The sequence below is a fragment of the Parasteatoda tepidariorum genome, chromosome 2 (genome assembly GCF_982258835.1).
Source record: "Parasteatoda tepidariorum strain Cologne lab strain chromosome 2, Ptep-v5.0, whole genome shotgun sequence".
Taxonomy (NCBI): Eukaryota; Metazoa; Arthropoda; class Arachnida; order Araneae; family Theridiidae; genus Parasteatoda; species Parasteatoda tepidariorum.
Window position 1 is genome coordinate 115,281,205 of NC_141756.1, and position 20,355 is coordinate 115,301,559.

General features: G+C 28.4%; 3 protein-coding genes across 3 annotated transcripts in view; 2 read left to right on the plus strand and 1 right to left on the minus strand.

Moving 5' to 3' along the window:
* The window catches only part of LOC147816079 (uncharacterized), a 297,913-nt gene that overhangs the window by 26,305 nt on the left and 251,253 nt on the right, over positions 1-20,355 (plus strand). The gene's annotated exons all lie outside the window — the stretch shown is intronic.
* Positions 5,483-8,915, minus strand: LOC147816081 (rhythmically expressed gene 2 protein-like). The gene is made up of 2 exons (XM_087158105.1): positions 8,663-8,915; positions 5,483-6,452 (listed from the first exon to the last, which is right to left on the minus strand). The coding sequence occupies exon 2, from the start codon at positions 6,441-6,443 to the stop codon at positions 5,712-5,714; it is 732 nt and encodes a 243-aa protein (XP_087014231.1). The 5' UTR covers positions 6,444-6,452; positions 8,663-8,915; the 3' UTR covers positions 5,483-5,711.
* Positions 9,098-20,355, plus strand: part of LOC107455744 (uncharacterized) — a 38,217-nt gene continuing 26,959 nt past the window's right edge. The window contains exons 1-4 of the mRNA XM_016073425.5: positions 9,098-9,279; positions 13,571-13,651; positions 17,424-17,589; positions 19,742-19,937. Of these exons, the coding sequence (XP_015928911.3) occupies positions 13,626-13,651; positions 17,424-17,589; positions 19,742-19,937 (388 nt within the window). The 5' untranslated portion in view covers positions 9,098-9,279; positions 13,571-13,625. The remainder of the gene's footprint in view (positions 9,280-13,570; positions 13,652-17,423; positions 17,590-19,741; positions 19,938-20,355) is intronic.

The following is a 20,355-nucleotide window of genomic DNA, read 5'->3' on the forward strand; positions in this document are numbered from 1 at the left end:
TTAAAAAGTGCTTAAAGGTGCTTATTTTCGATTTTTGTTTTTTAATATCTCTTAAAGGTTCTTTTTTCATTGGGTGTTTTTAAAAAGTGCTTAATTTTCCCTTTTCCAAATTGAGATTTTTCCTTTACCATGTAGATTTTCGCTACGAATTATGCAGAAAGACACTGTTCACATTGTTCTATTCAACGTTTTTACAATTTATTTAACCCCAATCTATTTTGGCGCATCGTCCGTCTGTAGCGTATGAAAACGCCATTCGATTTACATGATTCAAAAATTTTGGCAATTGTCAAAAACAATGCCAAATGTTTTTTTGTTTTTTTTGACAATAAGGTTAAAACCGTCAATTTTCCAAAACTTTCCAACCCTGCCTAATTATGATATTTTTAAAGTTCTTAAAAATATTATTTGTGCGCTTGAAAAGTGCTTATTTTTTGTTGAATAATTTTGCTACGCACCCTGATTTATTATCCTTTTCTTAATATTGTTCTCTACTATATTATCCCAATTTAAAGACCATCAAAGTAACAGTGGTCTTTTATTATGAAGTAACCTGTATTATATAACACACCAGCAGACTCTCAGTAACAGAGAAGGCTCTTTCAGGAAAACAAATAACTAAACGATACATATTGTTGAATTGTAGGTATCCTTGGTGTTGTATTCCAAGTTAGAAACATGATAACTTAATATATATATTTAATAAACCAACAAAACGTAACAATTAACATGCTAGCAGCCAGTCACGAAGATTAGCGAATGAACATCTATTAGCAGGGCTGATTGTGGTCCAGAAAAAAATCTGGATTTCCGGAATTTTCGCTAACAGTGATCCAGAAGTTTCCGGAGATCGATGGTCCAGACATTTAAAGAAATCATTGATCACAGAAGTTTCCGGAAATCAAATTTTCAAAGGTGGAACTTAAAAACACAGTTTATTTTATTTGTTTGTAAGGGCGAGCTGGAAAGATACTTTATAAGCTTATATTCATGATTAATATTCATTTTTTATCAGTAAATAGTTGTTATAATCGTGAACTCAAGAAAGAAAGACATACAGTGCACTCCCGATTATCCGGGTTAATCACCGGGACAGGTCGCACGGACAATCGAAAAACACGGATAATCCGAAAACTTCTTTAATTAAAGAAAAAATCAATATCAGTACAAAAAATATAAAAATTACTGACATCTGCATGCTGTATAACATCAAACTAGGAATTTTCCATATAAAAAAATGTGTAATGCGTCTTCGTCATATATCGATACACATGTTTTACGAACCGCAGTAATGTCACCGTAATCAAATCCTCCCATATAATCTAATAAAATTTCCACAGAGCAGCAGAATGAGAAATTGTATTTCCCTCATTTTCTGCATCAGTTACTATCATCACTATTTGATTTAACAACATAACGATGTCTTCATCTGTCAAATACTGGAAGTCAAGCTCACATGCATCACTTTGAAAAAAATCTGCAAAATTTTCTTCGTCAAGAATTTCGAAACCTCAGATTTCTTTTGCTTGTTCGAGAATACTGCAATCATATTTTTCTTGAACATCTGAAGAGGATAGTTCATCAAGCGATATGATCTTTCTCCAAGATCGTGATAAAGTGGACGATTTTACCCTTGACCATGCTGCTGATATTCCATATACTTCAATCCAATAACGAATATTGCTTCCAAAAATTTGGTAGTGTTACAACATCATGAATAAAAATTTTTTAATCTTGAAAATGTTTCTCTTTATATTTTTCATGTGACTCCGGAATGAGCACGGATAATCGAGAGTGTACTGTATTTGTAAATTTTAATTTCTTCTCCAGGTCATCATAGGTATGTGTAAATGGTATAGGTATGTGTAAAATTTTAAATCTATTTTAAGTAAACTAAGAAATATTGAGAAAAAGGAAGAGAAAAAACCTTGTTTAAATTTTTTTTCAATTTAAACTGTTTTTTTTTTTAACTCGAAAAATTTTCCGGAATTTTGACTTGGGCTCACAATTACCCCTGTATTAGTCACGTGCTTATATACTCTCTGGAAAGGTAAGACAGCGCCGCTGTTCAGAAACTACAGGCTGTCGTCATTGACTCGTAGTAATGACGGAAGGTGAGGTCGGCTGACATCACAACACATATCACAGTCGATCGTTCCACATCAGGTACATAGACAAACATATTAGGCTTTCTGACAGACCATCACTTGGAGTAGCATTCTCGTAGAAACAGTCTCAGCTTGCATAGAAATAATGTGGCAGAAGATGACCCATAGTTTGTCTATGTAAAGAACTCCCCATGTCATTCGTCTGGAGAGGTGGCGATTACGAGGTTTAACTATTTGAAGTAGGGTATTTGGGTCATTATTTATGGCAAGATTTGGGTCGGCGAGAGAAAAGGAGTCAGGGGAGCCTTAGACTTCGTGGCGAGGGGTGTTCTTTCTATAGACAAACTATAAATGAACAAGTGCGTAAATAAGTAAGTAGTGAGTCGGCAATGACCACCTGTTTGCATTTATTCAATGAACCTATTTACATGAACTGTATGCCAACAGCTAATTGCTTAACATCCATATTATATAAAACGCTAATACGTATGTATCAATAAAACCGATGATATTTCTTTTCTCGCGTTGGCAACAGTTTTCATTTTTCATTGATAGGCTTCGGCGAGCAAGAGCACGTAGTGAGCATCATATGTCTAATCGGGTGAATTCTCACCGAATTATCAAAAAAATTCTCACAAAATTATCTTCATCGTTTTACACATGGTTTTAGCCCTCTGGTGGGAAAGACTTTAAAACAAAACTTACAACAGTTACTTTTCTCAACAACTGAAATTTAGAATAGTGTGATTAAGAAAAATATGTGAACTGTTTGGTATTTTAAATTAATATTGAAATGCACAGGTTTAGAATTTTCTACAGTGAAAAGTTTTCGGAACTTCAGTGCTCAAAAAAGTATACAAAAGCTAGACGTTATAAGAACGTATCCAATGAGCGAGCAAAGCCAGCATCGGATTGCGAAGCAATCCGAAATGAACTGCGAAAGCAGTTCCGGGGGTCGGCGAGTGCCAGGGAGCAGGGGGCGAAGCCTCCTAGTTTACTATTAAAATATTAAAGAAAGTTACTTAAATATCCTACTCACTGTAGTTATTGTAGAGAAATATTTGGTAATGCCTTACTGTTGACGCTCATTGTGACCACACAGCCTCCAACAGGGTTTCCACGGTACCTGTAAAACTTTAGAAGTCTTTGAATTTTGTTGGAAAAATTTAGGGCCCCAAAAAGTTCTTAAATTCTGTGATAGGGCCCTGGGAAAGTTTTTGATTTTCTCAGAATAATTTTTGAAATAATAACTGAAACTCGAGCATGTGATTTCTCGTTTTCTTTCTTTCCTTTTTTTTTTTTTGAAAAAAAGAAGAAGAAAAACCTATCTTAATTTGTAATCCTGTGATAGGATTACAATATAAAGGAAGGGTGTGGAGAAACCAACAGTGAAAAGGAAATATTGAACAAAACAATACCTAGCATTAGCCATTTTTAACCATGTTTATAGAATGCACTAATTTTTAAAGCACGTACGATTTCTTGAACTTTATTTTATTTGCTTATGTGTGAAAATAAAAAGGTTCTATTTATATTCGAAGAGAATGGCAAGTGCTTATCAAAATTACGATATATTTTTTTTTTAATACCGAAAATCTGGTAATTTCTGATTATGCATTTTATAATGCTATCAAATTTGAAATCTTAAAGTAATTTCAACTCAAACATTTTTGAAAAGCTCCAATGAGTAAGCATACATAAGATGTACACATTTTTTTTTTTTTTCTTCCACGTTTTTTTCTCTCTAGATTATCGTTCACCTTGTTAAGAAAATCTGAATCTCTAGCAAATAATTATCACTTTTGTGCATAGTCTTAGTTACCGTTCGATATACAGTATTTCTTCAAATTTTAAATATAATCGTCGTTAATTTTCTGATTATGACGGATAAATGTTATTAATACTTAACCTATTCATTTTTTTTAATAAGGATCAATAGTTTTTTAACATTTAGGTACTAGGATTTTTAACATTTGTATATACGCGATTTAAAAATAACGCATCGTGAATCGTATTCACAAAATTTAAAAAATCAACTTTTGTTATTTATGATCTATTCTACAGAAAAAAAAGTTGTTAAATCTTAATTTGTTACCTGCAAAATATCGTACTACAAAAGATTTTATTATGTTCAAAATACATTTTACATATTCTGAAGTAACAAAAAAAAATATATGTTTTCGAAATTGATATAGATATGCTAAATATTATTTCTCAATTAATTCTAATAGGCTTCATTAAATTGTTCCTGAAACGTTTTACTGGTGCCAGTTTTTAGAAGCTTGCAAGTATGCCTAGGTTAATTGGGTATAATATAAAAAAAACACAACTACTTCCACTTAGTAGGAATAACATTTACCATGACGCAATGCTAAATTCTATGCCACTATTCACATAAATCAATTATTTATCAAAAATCGAATATCAATTACTTTTCTTTATAATGCAATAAAATCTGGAGAGCAGCTATTTAAACGATCAAACACTTCGTTTGTTTATTTGTGGCTTGAAGTTAGGCTCGCAGAAAATGCCGTTCATGGGTTAAATTTAGTAGGAATAACACAACCTGTGACGTAGGCTGTAGTATACCCAATTGGAAATTTTTCTATAATCTTAAAAGCTGATTTAAACAACAATGTAACTATCAAACCATCGCTGTGGACTACTCGTATTAAAAAAAATGCTTGAACTATTAATCAATGTAATAAAATCTGGTTAACAATGTTCTTTCAACATACTAATTATTACTCAGTAGATTCTTGAAAAGTTTGATTTTAGGTCCCTTAATTTTTTTTTTTCTTTTCAAATTGACTGGGAACCCTGGGCTTTGCACAACCACCAGAAGAGGCATTAGCAACCTCTACTGTAAAAAATAATTAGGTTTAAATTTGATTCCAATAAACTCTGGAACTAAACCTTTGTTTTCGCAATAAAAATTTTTTAAATCTTATAATTGAGTTATCCTAAATTTTTATGTAAGAATCTGTCGTCAAGAAGTAAAAATAATAGCCTATCAATCTAAAACCTCCAGAGAAAAAAAAGAATTGTTACATTGGAACAAAACGAGTTATTAATAGTTTCCAAATATTTAAATTTCAAGTTAGGAGTAAGTTCTTCAATCTTATTAAAGACTCAAAAAAAAAAAAAAAAAAAACAGGTTTTTCCTCAAAAACTAAAAAAGGTTGGTTTGGTATTTTTTTTTTTTTAAAAAATTGTGTTTTTCAAACCTTGAAACAGGCTTTATACTTTTTTCTTATTCAGTACCAATGTAAGATTTATACTAATTTGATAAATATGCTTTCTTAAAAAAATATTTTAGCAATTTTTTTTTTAAATATGGAGAAAATGAGTTATATAAATAGACATAGTAAAAATTTCTTTAAAAAATATTTTTATTGAAATATTACAAACAAATATAAAAACAATCGTAAAAAAAAATTATGTATAATAATATATTGTGATAATAACAGAATGTATGATGATTATGTAAAATTCTTTGCTTATATGGTGATTGTTATAAGATGAGTTAAAATTCTTTGCTTATGACATGGAAATAAAAACTAATAGTAATTCATTCATAGATAACATAATATAAAACATTAATCATTGATTTAAAATGTATTTCTCAATCTCATCGACATCGTGCACAATATCTTTTTGATCCACTAAATTACCATGGTCACACGTCACTTCAGAGTTAGTTATAAGCAATGCATTCCAGCCAGCAGCTTTCGCCGCCAAGTAATCTAATTTAACATTATCGCCCACGTGAATGGCGTCTGACGATTCAACACCGGGAATTTGATCGAGAGCCATATCGAAGATTTTCTTTTCAGGTTTGGCAGTCTGTACGACGTATGATGCAAGAATAAAACTAAAATAGGATTTCAAACCAGTTGAAGATAGGACACACTCTAGACGCTCATCAAAGTTTGAGATGACACCCAGAATCGCATCACTTTTATTTAGGTTCTCCAATAACTTTGCAGCACCAGGCAACACTTTCCAGCACGTTTCAGTCTTGTAAATTTCATACAAGTGACCAGAAATCGAATCCAATTGCTCGTGCGTTATTTGGCAGTTTTCGGCGTAAAACACCCTCCTCACCATTTCTTTCCACCAGAACTGTGACGTCAGTCCGGTACTTCGTCCGTAATTTGGATGATCTGAGTTCATGACCTTCCAATTGTGCAGAAAAGCGGCCGTTAACAGTTTTGGATCTCTTTCGACTCCGTAAATACGACCTATTTTTGCATATTGTTCACCCACTGGAAGCTGAAATTTGAGTAGAGTGTTGGTGATATCAAATGTGCAGAGCTTGAAATGAGAACGCATGATAGAAACCTGCCAATTAAAATGAGAAGAACACATTGTATCATTTCAGCATTTCTTTTTAATGGCAAGTCAGATAAATAAAAATAAATATGGATTAAATAACTAAAACTCCATTAGGTGTAGTTGGAATATAATGAATTGATCGTTAAGTAAAACTTTTACTCAGTTTACCACTCCTTAAGTACCAGTGGCATAGCTTTAATATAGGTTCGAGGGGGGTTATTGGTTATCTCCCTCTGTTGTTGTCGTCGTCGTCGATCATTGAGACAGATGGGGTACGATTCCTCTTTTTTTTCATGTGGCGCCATCTATGGCCAAGAATTCGACTTCTGTCACACTCGTTTATAGGGTGGACCCATTCATACATCCACAGATTGTAATTTTGACCTCAACCAGAGAATGATCCATCTCCAATGAAGTACCCCAAGAGGTATAATTTGTTATGGGAACATAGAGGACTTTGTGACCCGTTAGATTTAGCGTGCACCAGTCACCATTTACTACAGGGGGAATTTTTGGCTGGCTGGATTCGAATTTTCGTTCTCACGAGCGTGAGTCCTGCCAACCAGGATATCCCGGTCCTATCTCCTTCTAATATATATATATATATTGTAAACGTTTAAATTACAAAAAATTAAATTTTTCATGTCCATACAATTCAGATAAGATGTCCATACAAGATAAGGTCCTAGTTACAAGATAATAACCAAGTAATATATATAATTTGTCCCCAAACCCTCCCCAAAAAATGTGTTAAATAAATTTTTTTATGAAATTGATAACTCAAGAATCTTAAATATTATATTGATATTTCATAAATTAAAAAATTGTGTATAAAGCAGTATAAACAAAAAAAGTAGCACGAAAAAATTAGTGCTTAACTTTAAACGCATTTTACTTGAATGGAACTTTTTTGAATTAGTGGGACCTAATAAACGCTAACAGTAACCTTTTTTTTTAAAAAAAAAATAATAATCATATAAGCGGTCGTTGATAAACAAATAATTTTTTTAAAATCATTGATACATTTTTATGGTTTAAGTCTAAATTTTTGAATGTTTATTTTGAATGCATAATTTGAATGTTTTGTTCAAAGTGCAAAAATTTTGTTGTTTAGTTTATCAATAACATTATTTCATAAACAAAAAGGTTTTTTTGTTTTTGATTTTCAATGATCACACATTCACAGATTACACATTTAGGAAGATGTTCACATTACCTGGTGTTTACAAGATGTTAGTGATCAAATATTTTTTCAATCATTTAACAAGAAAGTATAATTTCAATTACTTAATTCTGAAAAATTATTTAATTAATAATTTTCTGGCTGTTACACGCATATCCTCCTTAAATGATTGGATAACCATAGGCTTATGGAATAAATCTTTGTCTCTTTTAGAAAATTTTGAAAGGTTTAAATTCAGAAAATATTAAAAGGATCTAGGCAACCAATTCTTGTTACCGCAACAAAAAACAGGGTACAGTGATCTAATCTTTTGACTATCTTTGCATCAAAAAGGGAAAAATTAACCTGATATGTACCTTTTTTCATACACAATTACTATATATCTACTTCATGCATTACTTTATACTTCATCTACACAGTTACTATAAAATCTACTTTTTAGAAGAAAAAACTAAATAGCTCTCTTATTTCAAGATAGTCAGACTTAAAAATTCGAATATCTCTACTCAGTTGTTAGTATTATTATTTAAGTTTGGCAACAATCAAATATAAAATTTCAAACAGAAGTAATTTTAATGATAATTGGGTGAAAAGTGAAATTTAGCTAATTTTTCAGAATAGGGCTTTATAAGTATGATTCACATTTCTTGATTTAATAAATATGGACAATTCTTGATATCATACCACATTTTGTAACATAAATCATAAAATTCACAATCTTTCTTAAAAATAATTTTATAATGTAATCTGATTATCTATATGCTTATTGTTTTCAACGAAACACATCACTGATCTTAGAAAACTAATAATGCTAGAAATTTTTTTAAAAAATATCGATGCTAGATAAAATAAGTGTCTTGCTTCATTGGGAGCAAATTTGACAAACAATAATTACTTCGTGAAACACTGGACAATATTGGAAGTCCTAAGTAATTCAACAAATCAATAAAATACTTAAAATGAAAGGACGAATAATTCAAAATAATTTACAAAAATGCTAAATTATTATTAAAAAAAAGTTTTTTACCATTACCTTCAAAATAAAATTAAGCTTCAAACGAATTTTTCTTCTGATTTTATTTTCAACTCCATTTCATCACTTCACACATAAGTATTTTAATTATTTAACTAACGATTGACATTGAGAGAAAAATAAAATATTTATTGAAGATAAACACTTCAGATAAGATCTCATTTTGTGCATCTTGATGTTTTGCAATTTTGTTTATAATTTCTCTTCTTGTAATGTTGGCTTGTCTGGGTCAAAGTTGAGGAATTGTTTGTTTATTTATTTATCAGTAGGTGTTTATGAAGTCAGCTGAGAATTAATAGCTTCTGTCTACTTCTTTTTGTATCAAAATAGCAAGATGTGTAAATGAATAAATAAAGTTAAGGCAATAAACTCAGATTATTGATCAATATTTTAATCTCCAAAAGCATATTTTAATTTTAAAATATTTATTTTTTCAAAATATATCTCTTAAATGATGTTTTTAAGATAACTCAAATTCTGTATGCACGCTTTAAACTTGAAGAAATATAGCGGAAGAATAAATTGAGCATAATTTGAAGTGAAGTAATCAAATTAATTTGTTTGACTTTTAAGGATCATAGGAAAAAAAGATACAATTAGGATATACACCTCATTGAGTATGCACACAATTCTTTCTGTTTCTTATGATTTTTTAAATGATGATTATGGGCCTATTATTTCAGTTAGAAAGTTTTACTTTTATTTTAAATGACATGTATTTAGAAATCAATACGTCATACAAATTATCTGTTGCATTGTTCCTCCCCTTCTTAAAAAGAAAATCCTGTACCGCAAAATTGTAGCATTATTAATTGTAATATTATACATAAATTAATAATACAGAAACGAAGTAAAGTGTTAAATAAAAACTTAGCATTTAACATACATTATAACTTTAATTTATAATATTTACTTTAATTTTCGTTATAATTTGCTTCAAAGATGCGCTAGAAGTTCTGTTTATAATTAAGATTAGATAATTTAGTGAATTTTGTAGTACATAAATGTTTGTCAGAAGCAGTTTTGTAAATTATGTATTTTGATTGCAACAACAATGAAAATATTTGAAAGGAAATGTTTAAATGCACTTCTTTCATTCTTTTCTCATGAAAACTCTGATTTGCAATAATATGCTTATTTAGCTGTTAATTTTATAATAGCTTATGTATTGTAATTCAGATATAATAAATGAAAAAAGTTTTCATGAGTAATTTTTCAATGTCTTCCAATAAACTGAAAGTTAATAAAGATTGGCAATTTTTTTTTCTTCAAAATATACTGAAATCACTTAGTTCAATCTTCCAAAGAATTTATATTTTAAATTTTTAACTGAAAAAGCTAACATTACTTTTAATTTCTAGGTGATAGGTTAAGTGGTACCTTTGTTGATTACTCAAAAGTCTGACAGCAAATGTAAAACAATTTTTGCAACAAAGCAAAAAAAATTAAAGTGTACTTTGAATTCAATTTTGATACATTAAAAGCAAAAAACATTTGCAAAATTATATCTCTTTCAAAAGTTGCCTAAACTGAGCACGTTAATATGATATTTTGTATTGCCCTTTTTAAGCAAGATTTGTTTTTTTAAACCAGTTTTGATATAAACCAAACTATTTATTTATGTTTTATTATATATATCTGTAATGGAAGAAAAAAAAATTTATTATAAAATTTAAAAGCACTTTTGACTTTTATACAACTTTGTTCAAAGTTTTTATTGATTTTTACAGCCTTAAAATTTATTGTTATGTATTACTGCATTTAATTTGTAACTTTAACTTAGTAAAAATACGTATGTACTTTTTGTGTATTACAGCATTAGTTACAGTATTTAAAAACTTAATTTTTTTTTATTTTATTTTTCATATTGTAAACTGAGTACAATCTGAAGATTTAATGTTGTTACATTTATGTATACAGACTTATATAAAATTAAAAACTTAATGTGAACATAAAATCTCTGTTGAAGAACTTTGTGCTAGCAGTTTTGCTAAAATTTGCTTAAAAATCATTGATTTTTTTTTTTTAAAGAATGTTTCAATGTTTACAAGATTCAATTTTGATTCATACCACAGGGATGAGTTTGGTAAAAAAACCAAGAATGCTGAAAATAGAAATCCAAAAATTTAATGTGTCAAAAAATACCTAAAATTTGAGCAAGAAAAAAGTAAAGTGTATGTAGAAGGATTTATTCTAAAAATTTTATTAACATATATATAAATATGGAGGCAAGATTATATATATTTATTTCAATTGTGTAAATGTGAATATCAATGTGTGATTTTTAAATCACACAAATACAAATCTAAATATATTTAATTTTAAAATGTTGTAAATATAAATGTTGATGTTTAATTTTAAAATTATGTGAATAGAAATTCAAATGTATAATTTTTAAGTCATTTGAACACGAATTACCTATAATAGTGGGTTTAAAATCATGCGAATAGGAATTGCAATATTTCATATAAAGTAGGAATGTAACGAATAGTGATTTGGCTGAATAGCAAAATTTTAAAAAAAAATCATTAATAAATATTTTTTATACATACATAAATTAAGTCATTGATAAAAATTAATTAAAACTTAGCTATATTATTGGTATGAGGTAAAGAGGGAAAAAACTATAATAGTTATCCATTAGAAATATTTAAGATAAATAAACTAATAGCTATGAAAAATGAAGTTGTAAAGTTGAGAAAAAAGGAAATGAGAAATTGAAAAAAAAATCTTCTTAGTTCATAAAATAGAACTTTAATACAAAAAATATTTTTTTGAAAAGGAAGTATCCCTAAAACGGTAATTTTGTCAATCAGAAACTTTTTTAAAAATTACGCACTATCAGAATAGCACCCATAAAAACAAAAAATTATGTGTAGAAGCAAAACAAAAAATAAACATTAATCTTCATTTTCGAAAAATTTTTTTAAGGCTGAACATTTGTTTACCAATTTCTGTATTTTCATTCTTAAACAAAAAATTTAATGCTAAAAATCTCGAGCTAATTTTTTTACATTGCCGTATTTTGTTTTTACAAAAAAAGTGACAATAAAAAATAACGTTCATTAGAAACGCTCTTTAAAAAATGCTTTATTAAAATAAAAGCACCGATAAAAAGGAAAGCTAATAGAAAAAAGCAAGAAATTTTTTTTTCTTACTTCAAATATTAATTACACATTGAAAATTGCAGTTTTCTATGTTACTGGTTTTTACCATACAAAGAAAAATAGGGGGGGGGCAATGAAACCTATCAGAAACACTCTGATAAAATGCTGCATTATAGTAGAAACAGAAAAGCAGCAAAATTGAAACAAACAAAAAACCTTCTCAATCATTATAACAAAAGGTTTTGAAATGGTAGACTAAATTAACTGGAATGAATATATTTGAAGCAAAAATTCATGGTTCAGCTTAAAGTAATCAAGTTTCAAATTTATTTTTTCCACATTTCTTTCAGAACATAAATTTATTAGCAAACTGTGTGCAAATTTTAGAATTTAACAAAAATGTGTAAAAGCTATTTCTTATGTATAGTAAAAAAGCAGGATTTTTTATTATTCTATATTAAATTTATTCAAATTCTAAAAAAAAGGGGGAAAAAACTTGGTTGAAAAATATTTTGCCCAATATTTGGCTCAACATTCGGCCGACTGCATCTTCAGCAAAAGGGCTGATAAGGCCGAATACCAAATAGTGGCCAAATATTTCATTGCATTCCTATTATAAAATGGTGAAAATAAAGAACACAGTGTGCAGTCTTAAATCGCGTAAATACAAATTTGCTATGTGTGGCTTTAAATCATGTGAATGTAATTTTAAATTGCATTTGCCTAATTAGGGAAGAATGTTTGAACAAATATCTTTTTTATTTGGGGGGGGGGGGGGGTATTTGACAAAGATGAGATTTCTTTGAAAAGGCTGAGTTTTCTTTTTTTAATTAATTGAAAAAAGTGGAAAAAAACTAATCCTTGAAAATCTAATGCAATGACGTAATCATGGGAAAAGTACATCTGCATGAAGTAGGGGGGAAAAATTCATACATCAATCTCAGCCAGATTGACCTGCATGTTAGGATAAGGAAATTATGACCAATTTTGTTTTTTAGTAATTCTTAAAACACACATTCATGTATATTATACATTACATATCTGTATATATATACATGTGTATAAAAAGTAATTATCAAAAAAGATTTTCTAGCAAAAAGCATCATTGTTGTAAAAATTTTACCAATTCCTAGTTGAAAAATACTATTTTCAAAACCACATTTTATTTTAATATTGCTAATATATATCTGAATCTTTAAGTATATACAGTATTAAATAGAAATCATCCTAATATCACATAAAAAAGCTGTTTAAAGACAAATTTAGATTGCCTTTTCCTCAGGTGTTATTTGTAATTACTATTAGTCAAATTGCAGTTTTGATAAGGTATAACACAATTGATTTTGTGTTTTTTTATTTTTTCCAGTTTTTTAGTAATTAATAAAAATATATTTTTCTGCTTTCAATAAATTTTAATCATACATTTGTTATTTTTATGTACTATTAATATGATATAATTTTAATATGGTACTATAGTTTGAAATGTATTGTTATGATTTATTTTTAATGATATTTCAACTATTTTTCTACGATTTATAATTTTTTTTCTTTAAGTACCTATTTTAAGCAAAATTTAATTTGATTTTTTTTTAAATTTTAAATAAATACATAAATACAATAATTATCATAAACCTGCTTTCAAGAGATTCCTAAATAAATGTTTGAAATTTTATTTTCAATGGATAAAAATGTCCAAGTTATGTTATTAATACCAAGTTATGGGTTTTGTATTATATCCAAGTCATATAGCTTAAATGCACATGGTTTTCAGTTAATAATTATTGTTTTTTTTTTTTTTCAGGCAATAAGTTTGAGATGTTAAAAGATTGTTGAAATTTCAGTTTATTTATCTGGTCATGTCTACTCCTTTAACTACTAAGAGGTAATATAATGTATTATAAATTAATGTTTGCTGTGTAAATGTGTGTCATTGGTTAAATTTATTAGTATATTTTCTTATACTTTCGCCAGTTGTTATTAGATATATTTCATTGCATATAAAATGTTTTATTTCTCAACATGTGAAAATAATCTAGTGAACAATAAGTATTTATTTCATATACACATCTCTAAATCTCATTTTCTCAACTTCAGTCACATTTCAATTATCCTTTTTATTAGTATATTATCTCCTTTATAAAAGTTATTTTTAAGTAGATTAATAATTTTATGGTTAAACTATAATTCACATTGTGTTAAAAGTTTTTTTTATTTATATTAAGACTAGAAATTTGACCCCAAACCCATTAACTGTAGTCTTTCAGCCCAATACATTAAAGCAGTAGGAAATAAAAGAGTTTAATACAATGCATTTGTCATTATGCTTAACATTCCTAAGTTGTCCAGATTCACTAAGACTGCTAACCGGAAAGTTCTTAAGACCAAATTTAAAAAGATGGACATTCAAGCTAGATAAAAAACCAAATAATGCTACAGGAAGAGGAAAATCTGAAACAGCGGGCTTTGACCTCATTGAGACCCTCCCAGGTCTTTCCCTTAGCTTTGTTTAAAAGATTAGTGGTAAACCTCCTCTTGAATTCAAATCTAATCGGGAGTTTTACTGTATTGAAAAATGTTTGATTGTAAGTTTTAATAGAGTAACAAATAAAAGTATCTTTCTGTGCTAAAAAAATCTGCGTTTTCATTTCCCTCTATATCACAACAAGCACTCGAGGTATTTGTGTTTAAATTCAAAATGTAAAAATAGTATAAAGAAATTTTTTTTTTATCCAAAGTGCGTCTTGGAGCTATGCTCTTATTTGCTTTTGTATATTATGATCTGGCATTGCACATTACAAGTGCAAAAGCAGGGCTGTATCTAGTGTTCTATAATAAGACTTCGGATGATTGTAAATGTTCTGCAGGCATTAATCAAATTAAAAATTTAAAAATTAAAAAAAACATTGACTCATCAAATTGTTTTTAGAAATAATTAAGATCAAAAAATAATCTGCTTTTGTTTTAAAGTAATTTTTAATTTCTGTCCTGTTGATAAAATTTAATTGGCATCCTTTAAAGATCTTTTAAGTGTTGATAATTTTTGTGGCATTTGTTACATATACCTTGGCTGCTTGGGGCACATATGAGCATGTATTTTAAAATTTATACTTAAGGGAATTCAATAAGTATTGTCAAACATTGTTGGGACCATGAGCTCAGATTTAATTACAAAATTCTCTCCACCCCTGTCAGATCAACTCGTTTCATTTTGCTTAGAAATGTATCCTGACCTGCTTTGCATCTTTTGATCAGCCCCATTCCCCTCTATTATATTCATTTCTCTATTTTTCCCACTTTTCTTTTCATTTTTTTGTTTTTTTTGTTTTTGTGTTTTTGTTAGCAGCTTCATGTTTGAATCTCATCATTCATCTCTGGTGGGTACTGAGAATAAGTGCATGAAAGCTTTTCAAAACTTTTTCCACCCTATATATATTTGTGAATCAAAGTTTTTCCATCGATGAATATAAATTATTATCCGCTAAAAAAATTAGAGAGAGAACTAATGACTTTAATTTGCAAACAGTCATATTCTACACCCCAGTTTGAGGTGTGTAGGAAATATATTATGAGATCTCACTGTTGCTAACCATAATTGCTGTTGCTTCAAAAATTTCCTTGCTGACACTTTGAACTCTCATACATTGTAGATTTTGAATGCTTTTTGCATTACGGCTGGCAAATGTCTTGGAAAAGTGGCTAGTTTCTCACTTGAGCTTTTTACTTGTTTATCAATTTTATTTTTTTCTGACTTAATTTACTTTATATTTAGAGAAGGCACGAGGTTGCGCAATTCCTGCCTTTTTTCTCTCATACTTCCTTAAACAAGCTATACTGAAAGCAGGGTACTTTGTTAAGCAAAAGATTTAATAATGTGGTGGAAAATTAGACACAAAGTTTTGCAAATCTTCGATGAACCCCTTGTTGTCTGAATATCCAGTTGGGGCTACTACTATGTGATGCCTGAACTGACTTCGGGTAGGAGAAAAATTAACGTTTCTATTTTGTGAAGCCCGAGCTGAGTTAATTTCTACTTAAGAATACTTAATTCACTATTTTTCCTAATAGATGGCATTAGTGGTCCTAATTTTTCACCTATTACAACTTCAGTCAAGGGAGGGAAATCTGAGTAACGGTTTTGGGATATACCATACTGTAAAATATTTGTAAAATTTATGTTATGAAAATCATATTGTTGTGTTTTTATATTATACTAGGAGGCTTCGCCCCCTGTTCGCTGGCGCTCGTCAACCCCCGGAACTGCTTTCGCAGTTCATTTCGGATTGCTTCGCAATCCAATGCTCGCTTTGCTCGCTCACTGGATACTTTCTTAGCGTCTAGCTTTTGTATACTTTTTTTAATATTGAAGTTCCGAAAACTTTTCACTGTAGAAAATTCTAAACCTGTACATTTCAATATTATCTGGGCATTTGGCGATACAACACTTATAGAATTGAAGGATTTGTTACGTCAAGCACTCAGTTATCATAATTTTGATCTAGTTGCGCTTCCATGTCATTTTGATTTATGTTGCTAAGTTAACTTTTGAGAAATTCTATGGCTGGCAACAGCAGTTTTATTTTTTAAGTTGTTTATTTTTATTTCCTTTAGAATTAGTTATTTTCTTAGCGAAATGTTTTTAAAACTAACAGAATTCTTTGCCGACTGTTCTCTGTATATATGAAGAAATTAAAGTAAATATTTAGATGTTGTGAAAAGAATCTTATTTAGTTGTACAAAGTACTTCTTTAAAAATGAAAACTGTTGCCACCGGCGGAGAAGAAATACAGCCAAAATTTGGAAGCCACGTAAGAGAATTATTTATAATAGATTATACTAGTAATATTATGTTTAATTTCAAAATTTTTAATTTTTGTTTAATTCAAAATTTTTTTTTAATTTGCTATAATTGAATAAGATGTGTGTGTAATCCATTACTTTTTTTATGTGTTTGTAAAAATTATAAAGACAGTAGTAATTGCATTAAAAATTTTATTTTTGCAATAAAAAACCATTTTCTAACTTTTATAATGAGATAGAGAACAAAATTAAACAATCAAAAAAGAAATTTCCATTTTTGGTCCATTGTTCTGAAATATATGTCACTGTTAAGGGGTTAATATTGAAAATATTTTACATACTTTTACCAAGATACCTAGAACTAAAATACATTCTGCATAAGCAGTTATTAATTATATATCGGGTTGTACAGCATCATTCTTCTAAATCAATTTACTAAATCAAACATTAAAACATAAAGAACTATGTAACCACTACAAAACATATCCCCACAAAGTGAAGTAAGTTGGAATCTGTAAAAGGTTTATCTCTTTAATCATCTGTTTTTAGGTTTATTTAATTCTGTCACTCTTTTTTTTCCATTCATGTAATAGATTCAATGCTAATTTTGTAGTGTAGGTCAAATTTCAACTTTTTATTTTTCACCTATCTTAAATTTTGAATAACCTATAGGTCGTTTAAAATATTTTGAATGTAAGTTACAAAAAAATGCTTTTTTCTTATCCTTTTTTCAGTATTCCCTATTCATTTATATAAAAAAGATTAGTATAAATTTTTGTGGTCAAGGCCATCAAATTTTATTAAAATCTAGGGAGCCTGTTTCTTTTAGTGAGTTAATGATTCTTTTTATTTTTTAGGCAACTCAAAAATACAAATACTGGAATAGATATTTCAGTTCCAGGATTTCAAGAGGAAAGTGCACCACTCGGAGGAGTTTCAATATTGTATGAAATTTCTGTTTTAACCACTCTAGAATTATTCAAAACATCATTACACAGTGAAGAAGATGTTGTCCATTTTTCAGTAATATTTTTGCTTCTCATTTTATTTATATACTGTAAATAGTTCATATAATCATTAAACATAGATCTCTAAAAATAAAAAAGGGCAGGATGCTTTTTCAAAAACAAAGGCACACTCAGTTTTGAAGGGCACTAATCTTGATAGTTGTATCAATTATAGTTGTATCAGCTAGATTAGTGCCCTTCGAAATGGAATTCAAATTATTCAAATTATAAGAAATAATATTTTATGCATATTAACTTAGCCTAAAAATTATTTTCAGTAGTTATGGTTATCTAAAATTTCTGATTTCTGCTACTGTAATATTTAACAAAACATTTTTACAAAAGGGGTACATTTAAGTCTGTAAAAGGGCAGTCTAAGTGAGCCACCCTTATAAGAACATTTAGGGAGAACACTAAAAAAATTGTTGTTTCCACTGTACAAACATGTTCTTTGTTCACTTTGAAGAAGTTTTTTTTCTTTTTTTTCTTGCAATTAAAAATTATCATTAAACATTAGATATCAAATATATTTGACATCCATCGAGATGCACATACTTTTTTGTTTACTTTAATTAAAGCTTAGGTGTATCTATTGAAACAAAACTGAATATTTCAATTAATTCTGAAAACTTATTAAATTTTAAAAAAATGATTAAAGCAATTATGGTACGTGAAAGTTCTGGGATATAAAGCTGTTCTCTAAATTCTCTTATTTTGAGTTCAATTGCTTGAACATAAAATATGACAAATTCTTTAAGTTTAGTATTTTGAGTACATGTTCATTTTAGAAGCCGACTCAACAACTTTTGGGGTGAATAAACTATGCTTTTAATGCTGCACTTATATTTTTTTGGATTATAAACTGAAATTTGCAATAATTTTATACTTTTTGTTTTGTTTGTATTATTAGGAAATTTGTGAACTATTTTAATTATATCAAACGTTCTATTTTTAAAAATTATGATATGTTGATTAAAAAAACAATCCTGCATTTTGTATTGTTTGTAAAATCTGTGTGATTTTTATTTGGGCAAACTTAAATTGTTGTTACCTTCAAAACAAGACATAACTCCATTTTTACAGTTTTAAAATGCTAAAAATATGTTTTTTGTATCATAGAGCAGTGTACTCAACTCCTTATTATCTCAATCACATTTCTTTTTACCAGTAAAAACTGATAAACATTAAAAACTGCCATAATTGCTGCATTTGATGACAATAAAAATTCAACAATAATTTTTCTACTACAAACTCTTAATGAACTAATAAATTTTGTTATTTAAGCAGCATATATAATTTTATGTTGCTCAAATAGCAACTACCAATTTAAGTTCCGTTTTGAAAGAAAAAATTTCTTTTTAATTTACTATTTATTTATTAAAAAAATATCATATTTTCATATATGTTATATACAAATGATCATTTATGATATCTAAAGATTCTTATATTTTTTTGTCAACTCCTAACCATGAATGTAAGATTTTACAAAAAGCATTTGAGCTATATTGTGTATACAAATTTGGTTCTCAAAAAATTAGCACATGATATCTTAGCCATTCCTGAGTTGAAGTTCAATAAACTTTGAAAACTTGAATCATTTTAAAAAGTTGGAAAATCATTTTTAGAAAAATGATGATTATTATTATTTATTTATTTATTTGCAAGGATCAGCAAAATATTATTGTTGTAGACACATGCGTTTAGATAAATATTTATTTCAAAATATTAAATAGAAATCAAAAATGAAAGAGTAAGTGATTGTTTAATTTTATTTATGACAAGAATTAAAAGAAAAGGTAACTTACTGTTTAAACTAAACTTATCAAAAGAATTCTAATTTTTTGGGGGTTTTTATTTTGCAACACTTTCTTAACAAAGCTATCAAATTTTGGATTGGGCAGTAAGAACCATATTTTATTTTTCCTTGCCTAAAACTCATGATTTTTTACTATGAGTTTTACCATTGTGTCCAAATCGTTACATATCTTGTTCGAAATAAGATTTGAGTTAAAAAAACTTAATAGCTGAAAAGGAAAATTTCTAATTCAGCTAAAACATAATAAGTAGCTGATCTTATCTAATATTGCGTTATCTTTTTTTAAAAACAAATCTAAAATAGTTGTTCTTTGAAATTGTTTCTGATACATATTTTTTAATTGAATATTTAGATTTTCAAAGCCTATCGTGAAATCAATGATCTGCAGAATAAGTTAAGCAAAAAGTTCCCCAAAGCTGATTTACCTCCTCTTCCAACTGCTGATAAGCTGTCATGTGATCAGAAAGTTGAAACTCTTGACACGTTTATGCAGTCTGTAGCCAAGAATGTTGATTTATGCAGCTCCTCTACTTTTGTGCAATTCATTGGTAATTTGACACTTTTTTAATTGAAAAATTCATTAATATTTAAGATGTAAAAATTTATTTTACTTCTTGTGATGTTTTACATCAAATATGTGAAGTTTGTTTTTTCTTTTTTGGGGTGTGTATTTTTGTGCACACTTTTATAAATTTGGATTCTCACTTGGGAATGGGCAAAATTGAACGAATGTTTCTTCCAATACACTATTTCCTGCTCTAATAACACGGAAAAACCAGTTTTTTCTATGCGGAGAAGAGTGCAGGTTAAAATACAGCTTTTTACGTACGGAACCATCAGTGGGTCAAAGAATGTACTTGTTTAAAACTACTCAAAATGTTAGCCAAGTAAATTTTTGAAATGGCACAAAAATTTAGTTATTGTAGTTTATAGAATATAATAGAAAATCTATGTAAAACAATTCGC